The 23,105-nt window shown below is 50.3% G+C and overlaps 8 protein-coding genes across 8 annotated transcripts; 6 read left to right on the forward strand and 2 right to left on the reverse strand.

Moving 5' to 3' along the window:
- Positions 1-2,756: 2,756 nt before the first annotated feature.
- Positions 2,757-3,494, forward strand: VTN77DRAFT_7704 (uncharacterized protein; the record flags this gene model as incomplete). The annotated part of the gene is made up of 1 exon (XM_069424122.1): positions 2,757-3,494. One exon carries the CDS (start codon positions 2,757-2,759, stop codon positions 3,492-3,494), a length of 738 nt encoding a protein of 245 aa, XP_069275213.1.
- A 1,686-nt stretch (positions 3,495-5,180) lies between these two features.
- Positions 5,181-6,147, forward strand: VTN77DRAFT_7705 (uncharacterized protein; the record flags this gene model as incomplete). Its single annotated transcript, XM_069424123.1, has 2 exons — positions 5,181-5,439; positions 5,495-6,147. 2 exons carry the CDS (start codon positions 5,181-5,183, stop codon positions 6,145-6,147), a joined length of 912 nt encoding a protein of 303 aa, XP_069275214.1.
- Positions 6,148-7,614: 1,467 nt separating this feature from the next.
- VTN77DRAFT_7706 (uncharacterized protein) lies at positions 7,615-10,325 on the forward strand (the record flags this gene model as incomplete). The annotated part of the gene is made up of 7 exons (XM_069424124.1): positions 7,615-7,695; positions 7,798-8,032; positions 8,108-8,332; positions 8,389-8,581; positions 8,634-8,733; positions 8,789-9,883; positions 9,957-10,325. 7 exons carry the CDS (start codon positions 7,615-7,617, stop codon positions 10,323-10,325), a joined length of 2,298 nt encoding a protein of 765 aa, XP_069275215.1.
- Positions 10,326-10,988: 663 nt separating this feature from the next.
- On the forward strand, positions 10,989-13,818 carry VTN77DRAFT_7707 (uncharacterized protein; the record flags this gene model as incomplete). The annotated part of the gene is made up of 2 exons (XM_069424125.1): positions 10,989-12,306; positions 12,497-13,818. The coding sequence occupies 2 exons, from the start codon at positions 10,989-10,991 to the stop codon at positions 13,816-13,818; spliced, it is 2,640 nt and encodes an 879-aa protein (XP_069275216.1).
- Positions 13,819-14,384: 566 nt separating this feature from the next.
- VTN77DRAFT_7708 (uncharacterized protein) lies at positions 14,385-17,012 on the reverse strand (the record flags this gene model as incomplete). The annotated part of the gene is made up of 9 exons (XM_069424126.1): positions 14,385-14,991; positions 15,046-15,080; positions 15,137-15,147; positions 15,202-15,270; positions 15,323-15,488; positions 15,537-15,702; positions 15,761-16,647; positions 16,697-16,899; positions 17,006-17,012. 9 exons carry the CDS (start codon positions 17,010-17,012, stop codon positions 14,385-14,387), a joined length of 2,151 nt encoding a protein of 716 aa, XP_069275217.1.
- Positions 17,013-17,756: 744 nt separating this feature from the next.
- Positions 17,757-20,081, reverse strand: VTN77DRAFT_7709 (uncharacterized protein; the record flags this gene model as incomplete). The annotated part of the gene is made up of 1 exon (XM_069424127.1): positions 17,757-20,081. The coding sequence occupies one exon, from the start codon at positions 20,079-20,081 to the stop codon at positions 17,757-17,759; it is 2,325 nt and encodes a 774-aa protein (XP_069275218.1).
- Positions 20,082-20,289: 208 nt separating this feature from the next.
- On the forward strand, positions 20,290-21,126 carry VTN77DRAFT_7710 (uncharacterized protein; the record flags this gene model as incomplete). Its single annotated transcript, XM_069424129.1, has 3 exons — positions 20,290-20,379; positions 20,435-20,671; positions 20,719-21,126. 3 exons carry the CDS (start codon positions 20,290-20,292, stop codon positions 21,124-21,126), a joined length of 735 nt encoding a protein of 244 aa, XP_069275219.1.
- Positions 21,127-21,558: 432 nt separating this feature from the next.
- On the forward strand, positions 21,559-22,766 carry VTN77DRAFT_7711 (uncharacterized protein; the record flags this gene model as incomplete). The annotated part of the gene is made up of 3 exons (XM_069424130.1): positions 21,559-21,592; positions 21,699-21,956; positions 22,027-22,766. The coding sequence occupies 3 exons, from the start codon at positions 21,559-21,561 to the stop codon at positions 22,764-22,766; spliced, it is 1,032 nt and encodes a 343-aa protein (XP_069275220.1).
- Positions 22,767-23,105: the final 339 nt, after the last annotated feature.

Genomic DNA, 23,105 nt, shown 5'->3' on the forward strand with positions numbered 1-23,105 from the left:
TAACTAACCTAGGTACCTAGTTGCATCGTGAAGACCTCCAGGCACGATCTCTGGCAGGAATGGCTGAAGCAGGGCATCGACATGCTAACCCAGCCAACATCATGATTATGCAGAAAGTACTCTGTACAGGCGATAATTTTCGTCGCTGAGAGCTTTTTCATTCTAGACTTCCTCTTGTCTTCCGGTTATGGCCGAAATTAGACCAAAGTCGTTGCTCCCCTTGAATAGAAGTTATTCAGCAGCCAAAGTTTCAATCAGTCGATCACTGACAGCAGATCAACACTTCTGATCTCATACATAGCCATTCATTTATCGAGGCCATCAATGATGGACATGGAGAGCGTGGAGTCCAACGACTGCCGAAAAAATGGGCATGAGCATGGTGACTGCAGTGACCAACTAGCATGCAGCTAGAGGAGAGAGCTGACGAAGCCTCCACGGGACCTACCCAATGGACTCCAAACATCTGACACTCGATCCCCTCTGAGCATCCCTTCTTTATTGGTGACAGCAACGCTGTACAAAGATTTTCTGTTCATTGGCTCTCGATAAGCATCCAGGACCACAGAGATGGCCTGGCTTCATCGGAAGACCCTGGCTCAGGGGTACCATCATGCCGTGTTTTCGATGGCCCAAGCAAGCTTCCATTGGCAGTTCTATGACTCTGATCGACACGCGTCTTAGTGGCTGAACTGGGAGAAGTGTCAGGAGTGCCCCTTGGCTGGCACAAAAAAGCCTCCGTGATCCTCCTGTAGGGAGAGCAAACAATAGATTTGAAACATATGAAATAGGACGACAGTATTTGCAGACTTGCAGCTTCTTTCGATATGTGGTTCGAGGGCTATCGACAACGAGATAAGAGATTTCCGTTGATTAGCCTGGAATAACCAGTTACGAGAGAATCTCCAGAAGATAATGGAAAGGCAACCTGGGACTCTAGTGCTTGTGATTGTACCGTACACCAAGCCTGATTATGCAGGTAAAGGAAATTATCGACAGCTACCAACACATGGGATGGTGTCCATGAGATGAAAGTTCAGGCAGGTGTCAAACTAACCCAACCCGTACTGTCTTGCGTTGTTTTCTTTTCATCAGGAGGAGGAGGAGGAGGAGGATAGCGGCCATGGGCCATGAACGCCATCATCATCGTCAGGTTGTCTGACTCCACTTCATCTTCTTTTAGTTCTGCGTCGATAATCTGCTACCATAAATCGATTGATTGGCATAAATTATTTAGTTGAGCATCATAGTCATGTTTTTGCTCATGCGTAACTAGCCATTCCCCTTACCTTTCTACAAAATGACAGGAGGGTGATGTTTACTCCTCATTTCCATGATCTCTCTCATGATTCTGGTCTTCTCCTGCCATCCGACCATCGTCTTTAGTCTAGTTTGTCAATCTAGAAGTTCTAATTGATAGTTCTAGTTCTTCGACAAAATACATCAAATCCATTGTCTTCATCCACAGATATCCCACTGCCAAATTATTCTATAGCTGCAACTATTATGGCGCATACAGAGAATAGACTTGGATTCTGCAACATTTCATACGAGTTGGCTAAGCGAGAAGAAATATAGATAGGTATCTCAAGTGAAAGAAAAAAAAAAGAACCCATGTCACAGAAACTGTCCTGTTGAAGAATTGATGAAAATACCCAATGAGTTCAAGTAATAACAATTATTGAAATGATCGAATGAATTTTGGAAAGGAGGAATGAGAAAGGGATCTGGAAATTGTAGGCAATCTCAGGATTTGTATCATGGACAATGACGACACTCGATAGTGAATTATGCTTAAGGGGATTGGGTGTAGCATACCTTCCTTTATCCTACAGGGGGGAAAAGCACAAGAAAAAACAAGAAAAACAAAGAGCAGTGAGATAAATATAAAGGTAACTTGATCAAAGAAAGCAGTCATCCAAGACAACGATATAGATAGAATTGTCTGCATTCTGGGAGTTTGCAATCTGGGTATGAAGCATGCAACGACCCATGACAAGGAAGGCGATGGAAATCTACAAAATATAGGGGTTTTTAGCTTATAGAAAGCCTATCTTTTCTGTTATTCCTCCATCTTTCTTATTCTTTTTTTTTAGTATGGTTGCTAGTCTCTTGATACTATCTCCTTCAGTCTCCGACGAGAATCACATTTCGCATGGCAGACTTAGGCTGAGATAGACCTATTTTACTGCTAGTTCTGATTTCTTTCTCTCATCGTCTTGTTATCTTGTTGACTTAGAAGATCTGGTTCGTAGAGGAAATTCATCGTCGTTCTCGTCTATGTTGGCAAAACAGGCGACTCGATGCGAGAAGCCACTGCTGCAGACTCGGCCAAAAAGAGGTACCATGACACCAACTTCTTGGTGAATCTGAACTATTATTATTAGGTATCGGCTGCGCCAACGGCTACCCAATTTCCCCTGCCGGATATCGTCAGGTGGTACTAACGTTCACACAACTATCTAACTCTGCGAAAACCATCAGAATAATCTGATTAATATAAATCAAGACAAATGGCAAAGACCCAATTACTTTTTTTAATGGCTGACTACCTGTTTGCAATCACGGCGTTGTTGCATTTCTCCACCTCGAGTGATCCTTACAGATTGAGTCATCAATCTCCCGGTTAGCGCAACCTCAATTAATTCAATTCAACATACGCTGATGCGCTGTGGGTTTCACTCAATTCCCATACTGTTCAATGATTCTCACTTCTTTTACAGGTCTTTGTAAATTTCGCCAAGAACTATAGCTGCATGGCTGAGCGAGTCCATCCTCTGGGCCCCCTCGTCCCAGATCCCACTCCTGCTTCTCGTCCATCGCGGGTCACACTTCACGGCCGCACTGTCACACTCGAGCCGCTCAAAGAGTCGCATGCCGACGAGATATACGTCCTGATCGACGGGAGCGAGAAAACCTGGCTCCGGGACTACGTGGGCGACGAGCCCTTTACGAGGGTCGAACAATTCCGAGCCTCAGTGGCCGCCAAGGCCCGGTCGGAGGACCCTTTATTCTGGGCGGTTATCGTCCCCGAGAAGAACGGTGGAGACGACAAGAATAATGATGCAAGAGGAAAGGGTAGAGTGGTTGGCTTCGTCTCTCTGCTCCGCATCAGCCCAGAACAGAACACGATTGAAATTGGCAATCTCCTGTTCTCTCTCGCTCTGAACCATACCACCGCTATTACAGAGACGATCTATCTGCTAGGACGGCATATCTTCCGGGACCTGGGCTATCGCCGCCTCGGGTGGAAATGCAACAGTGTGAATGAGCCTTCGAGGCGTGCGGCCCTTCGACTGGGATTCTCCTACGAGGGCCTCTTCAGCCAGCACATGATCGTCAAGGGGCGGAATCGCGACACCGCCTGGTATGCGATGCTGGACTCGGAGTGGGAAGGCATCCAGGCGGCGATCGAGAAGTGGTTGGATCCGAGCAATTTCGACCAGGATGGGAGACAACGAAAGAGGTTGGAAGAGTTTCGAGCTCAGCAATGATATCTGCTAGGCACAGTGAACAGGAAACAATTTTTCGAAGCATTCAAGGGTGGACTTGTGTTATGACTACCTCGGTATTTAATTGATGGTTCAACGCAGAGAGAGGACATCTGGTACCTGACGAATCGGCTTTTTTCAGTCCTACTTGGCGATGTCAGTTCATCACTACTAAATTTCTCCGCTGTCGCCCCATCTTTGCCAAGCTAGCTGAGTACTGCTTTCCAGCTTGTATCTGGCCTTCTGTCTCGGCGTACATGAGAAGAACAAAAATCATTGGAATAATATTAAAATCTGCCAGGCTGCTACTTTTCTATCACTGCACCAGTCACCGCAATGCTACCCTTGTGATCTTTCATGTGATATGCGGTGAGTCTAGACCTTACACAGTTGCACTCCGAAGTGGGGATGGAGACGGGTTTGACCGTTGGTTGCTGGCTAACAAATTTCCACTAACATCCAGGCACTGGTGATCATGGACAAACCATGACGAAAGAGGTCCCACCTCGTGTGGAGGGTCAACATTGACGTAAGAAAAACAATAACAAATCCCTCACTCAGGCACGAGATTCTGCGAGGATTGCAGTATGAAGATGGAGAGAATTCCTCTCGCAATCACATATGAAATGGTCCATGATAACAAAGCTGGGGAGATCTGCCCCTCCACACGCGGTGCCCTGCAGCGCCAAGAGCAGCCATTCATTCGCATCCACCAGTCAGAATGGCTTGAATTATGTAGAAGTAGACCGCCATCTTGCTAACAGGCAGCGTGTCTTCCGGAAGTTAATTCTTTCGGAGTCCAGTCATATCATTTGTCCCCAGTTTTCAGCTTCCCTGCCAGCTTGATGTCCACTGGCTTGGCAGTTGACAGTAACTTGACACCTCCGCCAGGGCCAAGACCACCGTGTCTGATGTTCTTGACCGTCAAGCCTTATTTGTCTAATCATTAATTAATTTATCACAGCTGTTGCTTCCACTCTCCTCTCTCTTCCACGCGGTGAGCTGAAGCCCCGCTCCTGCACCGCCTCCCCCGCTCGGCTTGGCTTTCCTCATCTCCTAGACGCGGTGCTCAGCTCCTTGGCGCGTGAAGCTGCTGACTTCATTAATGGCCAGTATAACCTCAACTCCCTCGTGGACTGCATTCATCCTCTACTCTGTCAGGGTGTTCGTGCCAGCAGAGCAGACCACCCTTGGTCTGTCAGAGCCAAGTGCACCGCAAACTCCTCCACCAGCTGCTCCTACCGGCTTCCTGCAGGCTGGGCGAGGCTCTAGAAGCAATCAATAGCCGATTCCTCCATTGAATCTGCGATTTGAGCTCCATTCATAGCAATGAGAGCTCCTTTCCGGCCGCACAACTGCTACCTGTCTGATACGCAGCTCCCGAAACCAGCAGAATAACAAGTTCTCTTGCTTTCCCTCCAGCTGAAGCTGTTGCTCTCCCTCTCAGCCTTGATATCGTCCAGCAGAAAATATCAGCGCATCAATCACAACACTGCTTTCGTCCATTTCCGCTCCGCCCTGCTGCCTCGTGGTTGGCGGCTCGCATACTTCCTGCATCCCGTATCAGAAAGATAACTGAAGTCTCGCGAGTACTGTCACGTGTATCTCACAGTCAGGTGAGCAAGTTTGTTCCTTCCTGACAACCACTTTGTTAACAATTGCTTAAAGGAGTTGGGAAACAGGATGACAATGTGGGGTCGCTTTCTCGAGTCCGGAGAATATTCCGACTTTGTGATCGCCTGTGGCGGTCGCGAGTTCAATGTCCATCGCATCATCATATGTCCGCGGTCCAGTTACTTTCGGATGATGTGCAAGGAGAACTTCAAGGAGGGCATCTCGAAGCGATTGGAATTGGTCGACGAGGATCCGGATGTGTTTCATGCGGTTCTGACCTTTCTCTACACCGGAATCTACGAGACGGATAAGATTACGGGTTCTGAAGACGTAGGTCAGTCGACTCCCTCTCCTATTTGGAATTCGAGCAGCTCCTAAAGATCTCCAAGACAGCCCACCAGCCGAAGGGAGCTGTGGCTCCTCCGTGGACTCGGAGAATGATGATGAAGCTCGTCGCAAGGGCCGACCCGCTACGACCGCCGACATCCTGGCCCACGTGCAGATGTATGCGAGCGGAGACAAGTTTGACATTCGCGACTTGAAGGAAGTCGCTTCGAAGATGTTCCGAAACCAGCTTACTCGCACGCCTGCCGAGAATCTCGATGTCGCCGCGATCATCCGAGCGGTCTATCAAGCGACCCCCACCAACGATGCTGGTCTCCGGCCGATCCTCATCGACTACTGTGTCCAGAATCTCGACCAGCTCATTGTCCGGAGCGAGATCGCAAGCGTTTTGTCTGAATTCGGCGAGTGCGCGTGGGAACTTCTCCGGGCGTACAAGGACGAGGCCGATCTCCGTTCGCGCAAAGCGGTCGAAGACCAACGCACCGCCGTGCTGGAGATCAAGAGGGCCGAGAGTCAGCAGCTCAAGGAGTCGCTGGCCAAGCTGCAGAAGCGCGACACCCACCTGATGGAGATGCTGGTCTCGCACCACAACTGCCGCAACTGCGGGAAGGTGTTTGGGGCGTCGCCTCAGGTGTATGGGCCGGTCAGCGATAAGGTTATGTTGCGCTGTAAGGGGTGCTACACCAAGCACAGTTGAGAAGCAGCAGCAGCTTTGTCTCGAAGCTTGTCTCTCATCGATCATCACCGCCAACAGGGTCTGAAAAAGTATTGCTGATTCTTCCTTCACCAGTAATGCTTTTTTTTTCCGTCTCCCTTCTCTTCTCCCTATTCCCTCCCCCTCCCCCCCCCCCCCCCCCCCCCCCCCCTCTCTCACCATACTTTCACGTCTCTTCGATCTTTGTGTCTTTTGAAATGACGATACGATAATAATTGTTTCTGGGATCTGGCGTTGGTGAATCAGCAGGGGCGTTGGTGGTGTTTTCTTTCTTTCTCTCTCTCCTCTTTTTTTTGTCCTGCTTTCCTCTTTCAAACCCAACTCCGAATTTGCGTGAGGATATTTAACCTAGCGACAGAATGGTCGTCGGCACGAGTCATGAATATATGAATATAATATCTATATATATTCATCTGGAGGGAGTTTCCCTTGCGTCTACGCTTCAATTAATGTCGTGATTCCCCTGAAATTATAATTCATGAATACAAGTATGATGATTTTTTTTTAAAAAAAAGAAATAGGACCATGGACTTGGATTTCCTAGTACCACCAGAGTCCTTAGGCACCTATCTAGGTAGATTATTATGTGCCTGTCCTTTTCTAACCACGAAAAAAAAATCTTAAAAACTCCAGCACTGCTGTTGAATGAAAATGAGACTGGTAGTCAGTTCAGTTCAGGGCTTAGCGCCTGAAGGCTGGGGTTGGCCGTCCGTCTACTCAGAATCCAATGGATGGTGACGTCTGTCTATATAGTCCTTCCTCTGCTGACATGCTAGATGTCTGTTCCATTTCCACCAAAATCAGCGATAGGTATTATCACCTGCATGTCTGTCTGCTTGCCTGTCTGTCTGTCTGTTTCTCGACAGACTGGAAATGAAATGAAATGATTTAGGATGAGTCATTATTACTAATAGTTAACTATGATGACACACACTGACTATATGGACGTACAATACATACGCCGTACGACCATGACAATAATTCTGAAAAAATAATAATAGTAGCAGTAATAATGATAAAATACCTGGATTTATTTGCTTTGGGTTTAGCTGACTCGTAGAATTATCATATTCATGGTAGAAGAAATAGTATAATGTAGTGATGGAGATGGATGTGGGACTGGCACCGTCATGTATGTGCACTATTCCTGATTAGGACTCATATCAGAGCAGGTACCTCCTAGGTGTATACACCAGGTATATGGATGGGATCATTTACTGGACCAATGATCTATAACCAATGGATTAGGTATGTACAGTACATTCATTATAAATAAGAGAGCTAGCTAGCTAGCTGGGTATGGATTGGCCATAACTGCCTACATACGAAGTTCTTACCTTTCAATTTCACTGTTCTCTCCCCATCTCCCCATTTATTTCTCTCCTCTACCTATCTACATATGCCATACGTAGGCATATACTATATACAGGACGAGAACGAGAAAACATAATGGATCATCATGTACCATCCATCATCGCAACGTGCAAGCAGACGCGTTTTCATCTGCTGGATGATAAGCCTTCGAGAGAGGTGAGTGCCTCAAGTCTGTATATCCTCGATGCGGAAATATAGATTTTTTTTCATCTGCTCTGTTCGAACATATTTGACACTGTGTCTTGTTTGGCCTGTAAGGTCGATATTCAAGGTCTTACCATCGTGGTCTCTTCCTCTTCTTCTTCCCAACAACACCAACCCAATAATACAGAGAATACAGAGATCAATGTCCCCGGAAGTGGTGCCGGAAAGTCTAAAGGCAGATCGAAACTCAAGAATGAAGGCGCTGTCGAGCTGATCTCGAACGCTGATCTACGTCTCAAAGCTGGGGTGCATTATGGACTGGTGGGGAGGAATGGGAGTGGGAAGTCTAGTAAGCTTCTTCTTACCTAGTTTATTAAACTTAGGGCTTTTGTCATATGAGTAAATACTGATTTGTTGTTCTTAGCGCTCCTCAGAGCTACGGCAGAGAAGCTCATACCAGGAATCTCCTACGCGACGCGGATAGCGATTCTGCAGCAGACGGACTCGGAGGTTGAAGAGGAGCTGGTCCTATCCAACACTTTGCGTGAAGATGGTGCCATCTCTTCTGGCCAAGTAACAGGCAGAACTGTCCTGCAGCAAGTCATGGCCAGCGACGAGTTCAGGAATGAGGTTAGTCGAAAAATCAACAGTAAGTTTTTATACTCATGTTAGGATCGACTCAACATGCTGAAATGAATGGTCAAGTCCTGGCAGCAAGTCTGGAAGGAGACGACCCCCTCGATCCAGTTCTGGCCATCAGACGGCTTCGTCATGAGCAGCTTGAGAAACAGCTGTTTCTTGCGCAGAAGAATGCGAGTCTGCGAAGTGGGGCGAGGGGACTGCAGGCAAGGAAGGAGCTGAAGATTGTCGAAGCTAAAGTCGCTGCTTCACTGGAACAGTATGTTATCAACTCTACTCCGTGGATTATTTGCCGAGATTGACGATTTCAGGTTGAATCATACTAGAGCGGAGATAGATGCAGAATCAACTAGAGTGGAAACGCAGGCTACTGTTAACCTGCTAGAGGATCTGCAATCGCAGTATGAAACGGTAAACAAAAGACTGCCATGGTATAAGAGGGTACTTCATGTTAATAGACATCCAGATGAAGGTTGTGGATATCGAACAGCAAGCCAGACGCGTGCTGCTCGGGCTGGGCTTCAAAGAAGACATGCTGCAGAAACCGTTTCTCACACTGTCTGGCGGCTGGAGGATGCGGTGCATGCTGGCCGGCATTCTGATTCAGAACCCAGACATCATGATCCTCGACGAGCCGACCAACTTTCTCGACCTGCTTGGCGTGATCTGGCTGGAGAATTACCTCAAACAGCTGCGTCAGTCGTCCGAGACAACCCTCGTGCTGGTCTCCCACGACCGGGACTTTGTCAACGCCGTCTGCGAAGAACTCGTCATCCTGCGAGACCGCTCCCTCTCGTACTTCCGCGGCAACCTGTCAGCCTACGAGGCGAATTTCCAAGCGCAGAAGCTATACTGGAGTCGGATGAAGGACGCGCAGGAGCGGCAGATCGCGCACATGGAGGCCACGATTCGGGAAAATATCAAAATCGGGAAGAAGACGGGCGATGACGGCAAGCTCCGGATGGCGAAGTCGAGGCAGAAAAAGATCGATGACCGCATGGGGGTGCAGGTCAGCGCGACCGGGGGCCGGTTCAAGTTGAATCGCGACCTCGTAGGCTTTCACGAGAAGGCTCGCGCGGAGATCGAAGTCCCACAGGACGAAAAGGGAGTAACGATTGCGTTCCCGGATGCGCCTGATCTGCGATTCCCAGGGCCCCTGATCTCGCTGGAAGGTATCGTGTTTCGATACAAGCGGAATGATGCCCCCGTGTTGAATGGCGTCGACCTCGTGATTCATCTCGGTGATCGCGTGGGCATCATGGGTCTCAATGGCTGCGGGAAGTCGACGCTGTTGCAGCTGCTGACGGGGAGCATGGAGCCCTCTCAGGGAAAGATCACCCGACATCCGCGGTTGAAAGTTGGGTACTACGCACAGAACTCGGCTGGGGACCTTCAGAGGCAAGGTCGCGCCGAACCAAAACTGACAGCGCTGTCGCTGATGATGCGCGAAGTCGAGGGGCAATTGAACGAAGGAGCGCTGAGAGCGCATCTGAGCTCGCTGGGTCTGTCTGGGCGGACGGCATCTGATGTGCCTGTTTGTCGACTGTCTGGTGGTCAGCTGGTAAACCTCTACCTAAATAACTGCTCCAGGAGTCTAGCTCTTGCTAACGAGCTGCCATAATTAATTTCTTCAGGTCCGCCTCGCCCTAGCTAAAATCCTCTGGAACCCACCGCACCTCCTCGTGCTAGACGAAATCACCACCCACCTAGACTTCTACACCGTCACAGCCCTTGCCTCAGCTCTCTCCACCTTCAGCGGCGCCATCCTGATCGTGTCTCACGACCGGTTCCTGGTGCGGTCCGTTATTGAGGGGAAGCGTGAACCCGACGCTCGCCTAGACGAAGATTTCGAAGCAGCGGATGAAGAACCTGACGAGAGCCAGCCGCGACGACGGGTCGTCTATATCTTGAAAGGGGGGAAGCTGCATGAGCAAGTGGATGGGGTGGAGCAGTTTGAGCGCAGTTTGGAGAAGAGGGTGCGGAAGATGCTGGGAAATACATAACCAGCATTTTCAGCCAGAGAGAAGAGGAAGAAGGAAGGAAATGTTAGTGACAGTCCATTAGCTTGCACTATACTGGTCTCGCGCCTCGTCCCAGTCGCCAGTACCTTGTACTGTGCCAATTCTGGAAAATGTCTGATAGATTCTTCCTCAACATCTCCTCCTCTGGTATCTTCACATTTTACTTCCCTAGATAACTAACGCGTGCCAATATCCCACGGAATGAGATAATGATCAGATAATGATCTCCACTGCTGTGGAACTCCGCGGAGATACCACCGTGACCTGATACCAGTTCAATTGTTTTCGACAATATTCCGCTGTCAAGCACTGATTCTGCTGTAGATTCCGACAGTTGGCTGCCACCACACAAAGAACATTCCACAATGATTCATAATCACATTAAGGATTGGGCAGTTAAGTCATTGCCATGCTGATTTACATCTATCGGCGATCTCCGCATTAGTACTTCAACGTGATTGGTTCTCTAAGAAGGCGGATGTGGAGAAGCACCCCAATTTCAACCACAGATAAAAACATCGCCTATCTTCTCCACCTCATAATTGACCGTCCTGACCGTCCTGATCATCCTGATAGTCCCTCCTGTTGATACAATGGGAGGACCATGTCGATAGATTATCTGATTTAGTACAATATCTGCTGAGGATGATGTCCTTGCTGCAGAGGCGGGCAGCACGCCTCTTCTGGCTGGCTCATCCACGCAGAACTGGGAGCTTGACGAACAACAAGTTGACCATTTCACAGATCCGACGACAGACTACCAGTGCAGTGGATGCCCATGGCGTTCAAGAGACTGACGTCTTCTCCGATCCTCCGCGACTCCGTTCGTCACGGCGAGAGGCACTGAAAGCCGCAAAATCCTTCTCGGAATTTCTCACGGATACCTTCCACCGGCAGCATGACTACCTCCGCATCAGTATCACGGAGCGCTGCAATCTCCGATGTCTGTACTGCATGCCGGAGGAAGGCGTGCCGCTCTCCTCGCCCGCGCACCTCCTCACGACCCCGGAAATCGTCTATCTCTCCACCCTGTTCGTCTCACAGGGTGTGACCAAGATCCGGCTGACAGGCGGCGAGCCAACGGTCCGCAAGGACATCATCCCGCTGATGCAGGCCATTGGGGACCTCCGGCGCGACGGGCTGCGGGAACTCTGTCTGACGACGAACGGGATCTCCCTGCACCGGAAACTGGATGCGATGGCAGAGGCCGGCTTGACGGGTGTCAATCTCAGCCTGGACACATTGGATCCGTTCCAGTTCCAGATCATGACCCGACGGAAAGGACTTGACGCCGTAATGAAGAGCATCGACCGCATCCTGGAGATGAACAAGCTGGGTGCGGGGATCAAGCTGAAGATCAATTGCGTCGTCATGCGCGGCCTCAACGACCGCGAAATCATCCCCTTCGTCGAGCTGGGTCGGGAGAAACCCATCGAGGTCCGCTTCATCGAGTACATGCCGTTTGACGGCAACAAGTGGAGCCAGGGCAAGATGGTCTCGTATCAGGAGATGCTGGCCGTCATCCGGGAGAAATACCCGGCGTTGGAGAAAGTCCCCGACCAGAAGAACGATACGAGCAAGACGTATCGGGTGCCTGGGTTCGAAGGTCGCGTCGGTTTCATCACGAGCATGACTGACAATTTCTGCGGCACCTGCAACCGGCTGCGCATAACGTCGGATGGAAATCTGAAGGTCTGTCTTCACGGTAACGCGGAGGTGTCTCTCCGCGACCTGATCAGAAAGGCGAACAACGGCCAGCCCATCGACCACGAGACGATGAAGTCCCTCAATCTGCTCGAATCGGCGCGCAAGGCTGCTCAAATCCACGAGCAGGGCGGGATTGTGAACGAGCGCGAACGAGAGCTGTTGAACGTGATAGGCCTGGCGGTGAAGCGCAAGAAGGCGAAACACGCCGGAATGGGCGAGCTGGAGAAGATGAAGAACCGGCCGATGATTCTAATTGGTGGGTAGTTATTCTTTACATTGGAGGCAATCTGGCATGAATCGGGTGCCTGTCATGATATCTACGACTGCCTATGTATTTGGTTACTTGCATTGCGATGGGTACGCACTGCACGACATTTATGAATCTACGAGCTGTTCTTGATATGAGTTGCCTTTCTAGGTTTAAACTTTGCTGACAGGTTTACTAGATGAGATGCCAGGCCCTGTCAGCAAGATCAGCCACGTAAACTCTTTCGTACGAGGTGCTCGTCCGGTTTCTCCATTTTTGAGGATCCCAGTGCATATCCTGCCTGCAGCGACAGCATTTGCTCAAATCCGTGCCTACAACACCCGTTCAGACTGGAAGAACAGCAGTTCAGACCGGAAGAACAGCACAACAAGACCGGCGCGGAACGACACGACAAGACCGGAGCGAAACCGTCAATCGACTCTCTCTTTACCGTCACGTGCACACCCCGACCTTCCTCACCTCACCCCAGTGCAGACCGTGCACATGACCAATATTGACGGTAAACCAATCACCAGACGCATTGCGACTGCCCAATGCAGCGTGTTCTTCAGCAACACCAAGCCCTATGAGCTTATCGCTTCGGGGAACATCGAAAAGGGTAATGTCTTCAGCGTGGCGCGCACCGCGGGGATTATGGCAGTGAAGAAGACGGCGGATATCGTCCCTCTTTGCCATCCGGGCATCGGCATCACAGGCGTGGAAGTGAACCTCCGCCTGCGGCACCCAACACTGGCAAGGGGAGGAAAACCACGTCCCAGACTCGGCGCGGTGCAGATCAGGGCCACCGTCACGTGTGTCGGGCGGACAGGCGTCGAGATGGAAGCCATGATGGCGGTGATGGGGGCGGCATTGACGGTGTACGACATGTGCAAGGCGGTCGACAAGGGGATTGTCATTGGAAATGCCTCGGTGATTGAGAAGATGGGCGGGAAGAGCGGGCACTGGGTTTATGGACAGAAACAGGACGCAGGTGACTACAACAAGAACAACAACAACCAGCAAGAGAGGCCTACTAAAGAACAGATGCTGGCGAAAAAGGACACAGTTCCCCGCAACTATATCAACAAGCCAAAGAGGCCTACTGACGAGAAAATACTGGTAAAAGAGAGGCCTGCTAAGGAAAATACGCTGGTGAAAAAGGACACCGTTCCCCGCAACTATAACAACAAGAAGCAAGAGAGGCCCAATAAAGAAAACACCCCGGTGGACCGTGTTCTAGACGCCAACACCAACCTGGACAACAACACGCGACCCGAAGCAAGACCAAGAAGCGGAAGGGTCAGGGTCAGAGTCAGGGGGAGCGGAAGGGGAGCGGGTGCCATCCAGACGCTCAGGGATTTCGTACGAGAGCTGAAGCAGAAGCATGAGAAGCAGGAGCAGGAGGAGCAGCAGGAGGAGAACGAGAAAGGGAACGAGAAAGAGAAGAACCAGACGACGAAGGGAAAGGAAGAAGAAGGAACGCACAAAATAAAAATAAAAGCAAAAGCAAAAGCGGTCTGACCCCGTCGTGGGATACAAAGTGGGATTGATTGAGGGGTGAATAAATGTATGTACAGTACGGTTCTGTGATAGTATGTAGATTATATAGTGGCAACGGAAAAGGAAAAAGAAAAATAGATCGAGTAAAAAGGGAGAAAAAAAGGGAAAAGCAGAATTGAATTTACAGGAGATCAGAGCTCAAGGTGTGTCTGTATATCTATGTCTATAATATTAAATATAGACTTTTCAATGGATGTTCCTACCCCTTGAACCCTCTGTCTGTCTATTCGTGCTAATGGAATGTATGCACATGCACAGCATCACGATATAAAAAGCAAAAAAGTAGCAACAGGATACATCGTCATTCTAGCTTGGAAATCAATCAATCAATCTAATGAGCCATGCCATGCCATGCCAAGCCACAACAATGCAATGCAGTCATCGCTGTTTATACTCACTGTCTGTCATCGGTCTTATCGAATGAGCCATGCGTGTCATAAGAATGCAATGCAATGCAATGAAATGCAGTCATCGCCGTCATCATTCACATTCACTGTTATGCTTCTTATCATTCCCCTTAAAGTCAATCAGACCATCTCTCCTCCCGTTCCGGGTTTAACCGCCGCCGCCGCAGCCCTCGTCTTCGACCGCTCCAGCCGCAGCGCCGCATCTTCTTCTTCCGCCCACGCGAGCGCCTCATCCGGGAGCATGACAGCCTTGTCGATAGCGACGGGCAGACCGCGATGGCGGCCGCGCAGCATGACAGCGACGAGGATCAGCTTGCTGATCGTATGCCAGGCGCCGCAGAACGAGTAGTTCTGGTTCGGCAGGCCGACGCTGATCCCGACGCAGCCGTAGGCAGAGACAACCTCGAAGATGATGTTGAACGTGGCGAAAGTGACCGGGTCCCGCTCGAAGTTTGATGCTTCCGCGATGGTGATGCCCAGGATCGCGAGGCAGATCCACCAGATGTCGTGGCTGAGTTGGGAGCGGAGTTGTTGCCGGACGAAGTAGCTGCGCGAGGGGTTGTTCTCGTCGAAACTGCTGCCGGTTGAAGGAGTCTTGGATGAGTGGAAGAGCAGGATTTTGACATGGTCGAATATGCTGCTCAGAGAGGCGTGGTTTCTTTGGTCGTCGGCTAAGTTGTCGTTGGCGTAGATGCCCAGAGAGCGTTCTTCGTAGACGTTTGTGTTTCTGAGATAGTCAGGGACACAGCTTCTATGCCTTGGAGAAGAAATTACTACTAACCTGATCGTCACTAAGACGGGATACGCTGACACATACTAGCCCTGATGTCAGTATTTTCTTTTTACTTTGCCACGTGACAAGCACAACTGACCATCATGAGAACTATTGAAAGTCAGTTCCCGATATTCTTCGCAAAAAGCGGGAATGGAAACTTACCGTAAAGAACAAGCAACCCTTGACGCAGGTCGGCAATGGTAACGACGTAGAAGCCTCCCGAGCGGACAGCTGGATTGAGTCAGCAGGATGCGCTACAAGGATCTTAGAGACATCAACTAACCTAAGGCCTGAAACAATCCGTCAAGAACTCGATACGGTCCCAGACTCTCGATAACTTGGTTCCCGATCGACAAGAGCTCAAAGCCAAGCCAATCAACTCCATTCAAGATAATAATCGTGCCTAACAGATACCAGGTGTGACGTGCGGGAAAGAGATGCGTATAAACCTGTCGTCTAGTCAGCCACATCACTCCCGACTTAGATTCTCAGCATACCCTTCTTGGGTGGTCTAAGATGAAATCAAGGACAGTCTTCCACTCGTGCCACGACGGACTGTCTGGCAAAAGACATCGCATGGTCCAGATGATAAAGCGGAGAAAACATGGATAGAGCGTGTTTCCCGCAAGGATCAGCAGCCCCATCGTTAACAACATATACGCACTGTTATGTTTCTGTTAGCAGTCTATGCGTGTCTGCTAAATGGAAGGCATGTGCCCACCTGGTCTGCAGGGCAGTCACGTTCTCGTCAAGAAGAGACATGCCGTTATTGGCAAACGCCGACACAGCAAAGAATGCCCCCGTCCAAAATGGCGCCAGGCCATTGTCTCGCGCAACACCCGGGCGATTAACAGCGAGCCAGCTCCCAAGACCGACGACTCCGAGGATATTGAACAAGGCAAAGTACAATGGGACAATAATGGATAGGAAGGAGATCGCCTTGTATTCTACTCCACCGAGCTTTTCGCGCTCGGCAGGGGTCAGGCCGTAAAACTGGGAATTCCGAGAGATGAACCCCTTTGAAGAAAAGTATTTCTGGGTGCCTCTGATGGCGCTTTTGATGAGGGACGGCCTCCTGTTTTCGACCAGCACGTTAGGAACTGCATCTTTGGGATGCTGCAGATCGGGATGAGCCCCGACACCCGCCATTGGGAAAACCCGATGATGATGTCTTGCTCTTTCTCGGAACGAGGCGCTTATTGTGAGTTGGTCGTCGTCAGTGTATCCAATCCGGTCCACATCATCAGAGAGGTTGAATTGGGTGTTCTCTGCGCCATTGCCATGTGTCGTAGCTGATCTTTGAACTTCGACAGTGCCACACTGCGCGCCTGAAGCAATGGCGCCTGCAGATGCATCTTCAACATCGCCTTTGGCGGTCGATGACTGTGACTTCCTCCCGAGCCTCGTGAGAGGGAAGTTTAGACTGTGTTGGCGATGATTAGGTGATCTGCTCCGGGCAGCATGTTCCTTAACAATGCCTTTGAATTTGGACTCGAAAGCCCGTTTTCGAACCAAGAGCACCGTGCTCGATATTAGAATTGGGTGTCCCAGCAGGATGAGGGCGAAGAGCATCGCCTGCTGAAAGGATGTCAAAATAGAAAGATTTATCTAGAAGAGATGAGTATGATCCATTATCAAATCAGAATTGAGAACATACCGTATTCAATCCAGCTCCAGTCATGGCACTCACACACAGGAACAGTGAGTCGGTGTAACTGACGCTCTGAAAGGGCTCTGATGCTCCCCAAAAGACGACACTCCAGAGGAGGCCCATCATGATGAAGTATATATAGTGCAAGGTAAGAAAGTTGAGAGGAGGCAGCACATCCCGCACACTGCGGACGAGAGAGGTTCGCCTCACTTCGTATCACATTAGCAGGTGAATATATACTATCTTATATCGAGGTGCATAACGTATGCATATGAATATATCGGGCGAATTGTTATAAAATAAACGAGAACTTACCCGCCATGTTGATAGGTGGATGGGACTCTGTGTGAAGGTCGTTTCGAGATCGACCTCTCCTCACGCTCTGTCTTGGCCTCAGAAAAAAAGAAAAAAGAGTATAATTCAATAAAAAGGCCAGAGAAAGGTCCCCTTTTGCCTGTTCAGATGAGCAGGCTTTGCTTTCTCAACCTGTTTGCTCTCGGCGACAGCGCGCACAGAGCTACCCGTAAGACCCGATCTTTTCAGAGTCCCACACACGAGAGATCCAAGACATTTCTAGAGAGAGAAGATCAGAAATGAAGACAGCAAGCTAATTGATCTCATTGAAAAAGATAAGAAGAGCAAGAAGAGTGGTGCACTTTCTTACAGCGGGCTGTTGGGTCGCTTTTGCTAAAGAAAGCGGTGTGAGGGAGGTAGTCTGTTACTACTAGGTCACCCGCCCCGCCTAATTATCTCGTAGTTTCATATCATTATCAGTGCTATTATTATTCCACATCGACTACCTCGGGCTCTAGACAAAAGAGTCCTGATCAATAATAATCCTATGCACAGCATTCTACGCACAGTTGACAAATATATAGTAGTTCAAACCCAATGGACATGCCTAAATCAATTTTGTGTACCTGTCAGGGTAGTTAAATCCTTACTCCGTAGAATACAGGAAATAAACAGGAAAGAAGAAAAAAGAGGCGTATGAAGCATGAAGATGTGCAGTGTGTAAAAAAGCTGCGCACATCAACTTCAAGTTAAGCCCTGCGATATGATTGAACTATTCATCGTCCTCTTCCTCTTCCTCCTCCTCCTCCTCCTCCTCCTCCTCGTCGTTGTCGTTGTCGTCATCATCCCCATCCGATTCATTTTCTTCTTCGTCCTCACTTCTCACATCCTCCATCACTTCGTCGCTATCCTCCTTTTTCCGTTTCTCTTCCTCCTGTCTACTCTTTTCCATGAGTGCCGCCCTCTCTTCACGCAACTTGCGCTGCGTCTTGACAAACGCACCCAGCGGGGTCGTCTCCCAGTCGGTGTCCTTCAGGAAAGACTCCACCTCCGCCCGATCCTTGGGTGTAAACGTGACTTTAGACCGCCGCTCCTCGATCCATCGCGAATTGAGCTCGATCTTTTGCACGAGCACCAGGATCATCTGGTTGATCTTGGCGTTTTTGTTGCCGCTCGTGCGAGATCCCACCTCCTTGAGCCAGCGCTTCAGCATCACCACGACGGGAAGGGACAACTCTGGGAAAGCGATGTGCTTAGTCCAGAGGACAAAGAACTCGGATAGCAGTTCTGCGACCTGCTCGCCGACGCCATCTTGGTAGACGCGGGTGCGGAGGTAGGATTTCGGTGCACGGATTGACGTGTTGAAGTCGAGGGCCTTGAGAGTGCTGGACTTGGGTGGCTTACGCATCTCAGCCGAGTTGAGCACTTCCAGGAGGGCAGGTGCCAATGGGATGTACGTGCCCGTCGTACGAGAGATCCGTAGAAGAGCACGGGTGAGTTGGAAGCGGAGTGGGAAATATTGCGGGGTGGGAATCAGGCGCATCGCACCGAGGGTGATCTGAACCACAGGATAGATGAGTGGTCGCAGAGCAGACTGCTTTCCGTTCTTGGCTTCCACCAGGGCATCACAGTGTTGCGAGAGCACCCTGGACCAGAAGTCCAGCGAGTGCACATACTGCCAGTTGTAAATGGTCTTGTAAGAGTCTTTGGACGGGTTGGTAATGCTCCCCCGGAGATGGATCGCCAGCTGGCGGATGAAAGTGAAGCCCGTGGTGTAGGAAATATTCTGATCAATCCCCCAGATCTCTGCGGCCGAGTTCTTCGTCAGATTGATCCCCGGGAGCGTGTGCACCGTCGTGTTGCGGCTTCCCTTAACAACCCCTTCGTATGTGGCTTTCAAGACTGCTTCCCGGATTCCCGCATCTCCAATCACCATCAGGCGACGTAGGAGGAGAAACGCTGTAATCCGGGTGGCTTCCGTGTTGGAATAATCCGACCAGACCTCGACCACGGTCTTGACTAGGACCTTGAGTAGCTTCCGGAATTGCAGCAGGTATGGCAGCATCGGCTCGATCGACGAGAGAGTCAACTTCAGAGTGGGCGCATCGGACAGGTTGGTAAGGAGATGATGGACGGAATAGGTATGGGACTTGATGAGCGGCGTGAGGGTCTTGAATTTCTTCGAGTCGATCGACACTCTGACTTTGCCCGACGCGGTCTCCTTCGTCGGCAAATGGTGCGCCAAAACCTTGGGCACCATTTCCAAAGCCGTTACCAGCACCTGATGATACACATCGGGATCGGATATGGAGTATTTGGTGTTCTCGCTGTCCGTTTCGTTCACGTAGGCTGCGGAGCGGAACGCCAGCACTGCCTGCCGCATTGCCCTCATCGAGTGCTGTTCTTGCATGGATTTCTGCCACTTCTTCACCATCTCAATGGTAAGTTTGTTGTCCTCTGCTTCGTCTTCCTCTTCATCTTCCTTGGCTTTCTTCTTTTTCTTCTTGGCGGGGCCTTCTTCCTCGGCTTCGCTGAGTTCATCGACCTCTGCCAGATCACCATGATCGGCGAAGTCCAGCAGTTCGGCATCATTTTCCTGCAGATACTTGTAGAACTCCGGGTCCTTTTCCTTCAACGCTTCCAGCTGTTCTTTGTGTTCCTCAAAGTCGCCCACGCTGCTGCTGGCCTGAGAGGACGCATCGTCGTCATTGTCGCTCTCCACTGCCGAGCCCTCACTCTCTGCGCTTCCTGAAGAAGAGGCCTCGTCGTCCTCCTGATCTTCCGTACGCTTCCGCTTCCCAGTTTTCGGTGTCACATCCTTCTTTTGTGCCTTCTTGCCCTTTTCCGCTGGGAGATCGAATCCGCCGGCGAAAAAGTCGTCGACGTTCATTTCCGCAAAGGCCTTCTCTCTCTCCTGCTCCTTGGGGTCTTCCTTGTGCTCTGCAGCAGCCTTCTCGCGCAGTTCGGCATTTTTGGCCTTTTTCTTCTCTTTCAGCTGCTGTCGCTGTTTGATTTTGGCGATTTCCTTCCGCCGCTCGAGCACATCGTGCAGGTGTTTCTTCTCGAATTTCTTGGTCGACTTCTTCGGTTTGGCCATTGTGGCTAAATACACACTCTACAGCAAAAATTGCTGTAGAATTGGGGCGCCGATTGCTGGGTCTTGTGTTGACGAGAAGCCGTGAAATTTTTAGAAAAAAAAAGTGCCCGGCAGAAAAGGGCCGCACGGACCAGCGGCAGCTCCCCGCCTTTGATGAGCGCCAAACCCGCTCCGCCCGCCCTCTGCTGGCCATCACCCTGTAGGCGTCATGTATTCCCAGCGCCCTCTGTCCTATGCGCCTACGCCGTACAGTTATACGCCCAATCCGGCTCTCTCAGCCTCAATTAATCTCGATGAAGTGAGTTTCAATGCTATGTTTCTACTGGAACTTTACTGACAGATACTTTGCGTAGGAAGTCAAGCTTGCGTCGAGTTCTGCGGAGCGGGACCTCTATGAATCGCTGGCCGAAATCTACAGCATCATCATAACGTTGGATGGGCTAGAAAAAGCTTATATCAGAGATGCTATCTCCGAATCAGAGTACACCGAGACCTGCGCCCGTCTTCTTAAGCAGTACAAGTCCACCTTGAGCGATGAGTCGGTCGCACGTGAGTTTGTCGACCTCGAGACATTCAAGCGCACCTGGGGAGTAGGTCTCTCTGATCACATCGTCACTTCCCAAGTTAACATGCGCAGATGGAATGTCCCAGAGCTACAGAACGTCTCCGGATCGGCTTACCAGCAACCGTCGAGCAAGCTTCCCATGGCGCTCGTACCCCGAGCAACGGCGCGCCCGGCGCAGCTCCCTCCGGCGGAGCCTCTGGCAGTCTTATCCTAACGGCCACTGAGAATTTCATCACCTTCCTGGACGCGCTTAAACTGAATATGGTGTCGAAGGATGCCCTTCACCCGCTGCTGTCGGAGGTGATCCAGTCGGTCAACAAGGTGACGGATCGAGACTTTGAGAATCGGGGCAAGATTATCCAGTGGCTCATCACGCTGAACCAGATGCGGGCGACCGAAGAATTGAGCGAGGAACAGGCGCGAGAGCTGGCATTCGATATTGAGCAAGCATATCAGGGCTTCAAGGCGACTCTGAATTGAGTTATCATCGGTATGGCGGGCATTTCGATGTGGCGTTTAGGAGTTGTCATGAACTGGGGGGCGTCATACGTTTTTTGGTTCTCATTTCTTATACCAATGTGTTTTATCATCTCCAATGGAGTTTTCCGTCTTCAATATGCAAATTTTTTGTTTCTTGCCACTATTCCAGTTTGTTTTTCTCGTGCCAATCGTCTTCCCGCTCTGCGGCTTACCGATTGATAACTGATATCGGATCGAATCCGATCCCGAACAAGACCCACGGGAGGCGCTGGCTTTTCCATTTTGGGCAATGGCGACTTTTTTTTTCTCCATTTTGAATCTCTCACGCCTGATAAAATCCCTTCCCTAGCATCTCAGGGCGGGGAAAGGATCTTGCTAATAGCCGTGCATGTCTTGCCAAACTAGCTACGCTATTTTCTGGCCCGTGGCATTATGATCAGCGCTGACAGTGACGAGCCTCTTCATGGTACAGTACAACCTATTTATACCCACTCCCCTCCTTTCTCCACCGACGTGGATATGATATGGATTGATAAGCTGATAAGTGTGGATGGTGCGTTGAAGAAGTGCAGTGCTTGACCTGCCCCAACTCTATACCAAGCCGTCCGCAGATGATCTCCTCAAAACCCTAGAATTGCTGGCAATTCAACCACGAAGTTTCGGGAGTAATGCTCGCGATGTGGCAAAGCAGACAGTCCAACCGGCGGGAGTTTCGCGATATCTCACCTCCATCATCTCCAGTTCGTTAGCATGGTTGGAATCGGATGAGTTGCGAGAAGCGGTCTGGGATGCGGCGGCGGCACGGCTCAGCGAGCGCTCTGGACGCGCTGGTAGGTGTTTAGCTTCAGAATGATTATTTTGCCTTATAGAAAATATAATGCTGACATCCTGTTCTCTCAGCCATGCCGGCACTATCACGCGTCTTCAACATTCCCACCTCTTCGAAGGAAGAAATCACCCTGACCCTGCATGAACCTTCGATCACCTCTGACAACCTGGGTATGAAGACATGGGTTTCTTCGTATCTTCTATCCCGACGGCTTCATAATATCCTCGAGTCCGTTCCGGAACTCGTCCCTTCGGAGTCCACCTCTCAACGAGGCAGCAAAACCGTTAGAGCCTTGGAGCTAGGTGCAGGGACAGGACTGGTTGGGCTGTCTTTTGCCGTTCTTCGCGGCTCTTCCGCCACAGTTCATCTGACAGATCTGCCCGCGATCGTTCCCAACCTCGCTCATAATGTCATTCTGAATTCCGAACTCCTCAACAAGGCAAATGCCACTGTCACAAGCGGCGTTCTCGACTGGTCCATCGCTCCAGACCGACCTCCCACGAAAGAGGAGCGTTATGATATCATCCTGGCTGCGGATCCACTGTACTCCCCAGAACATCCCGGATGGCTGGTCCAGACAATCGAGCGCTGGCTCAGCCGTGGTTTGGACGCGCGAGTAGTCGTGGAAATGCCTTTGAGAGACGCCTACCTGCCGCAGGTGCAGGAATTCCGAGATCGGATGCAGGAAATTGGCCTGGCTGTAGTTGACCAGGGAGAAGAAGTTGGATATGACGATTGGGAAGGTGTCGACGGCAGTTCAATCGAAGTCCTTTGCTGGTGGTCCGTCTGGGGATGGAGCGAGAAGCTTTAGAGGTGGGAAGCTTTAAAGGATGAGTGACGATTTCATGAGAAACGATGTTACGAAGATAGACGATAGACTAGAACTTAGATCATTAGAGATAGATGTCATAGACGCGGTTTGATACATTGACCTGCCAGCAAGGATGCCTCCAAAGCAAGAAAGAGCAATCCCGGACAGCTGATGAAGAACTGGAAGAAAGGCTAGTCACGTGTGGTCATGGGGTTTGGACAAGTCGAGGAAGCAACTCTCCATCACTTTCATTCCTACTTCTTATCGCTGGATCCCAATTGTAGTGCTCGGGCAACTAGCTCCGTATCTTGCTCTGATACGAAATTGGCACGGGACGAT

This window comes from Rasamsonia byssochlamydoides (genome assembly GCF_041956645.1).
Source record: "Rasamsonia byssochlamydoides strain NRRL 3658 unplaced genomic scaffold VTN77scaffold_63, whole genome shotgun sequence".
Taxonomy (NCBI): Eukaryota; Fungi; Ascomycota; class Eurotiomycetes; order Eurotiales; family Trichocomaceae; genus Rasamsonia; species Rasamsonia byssochlamydoides.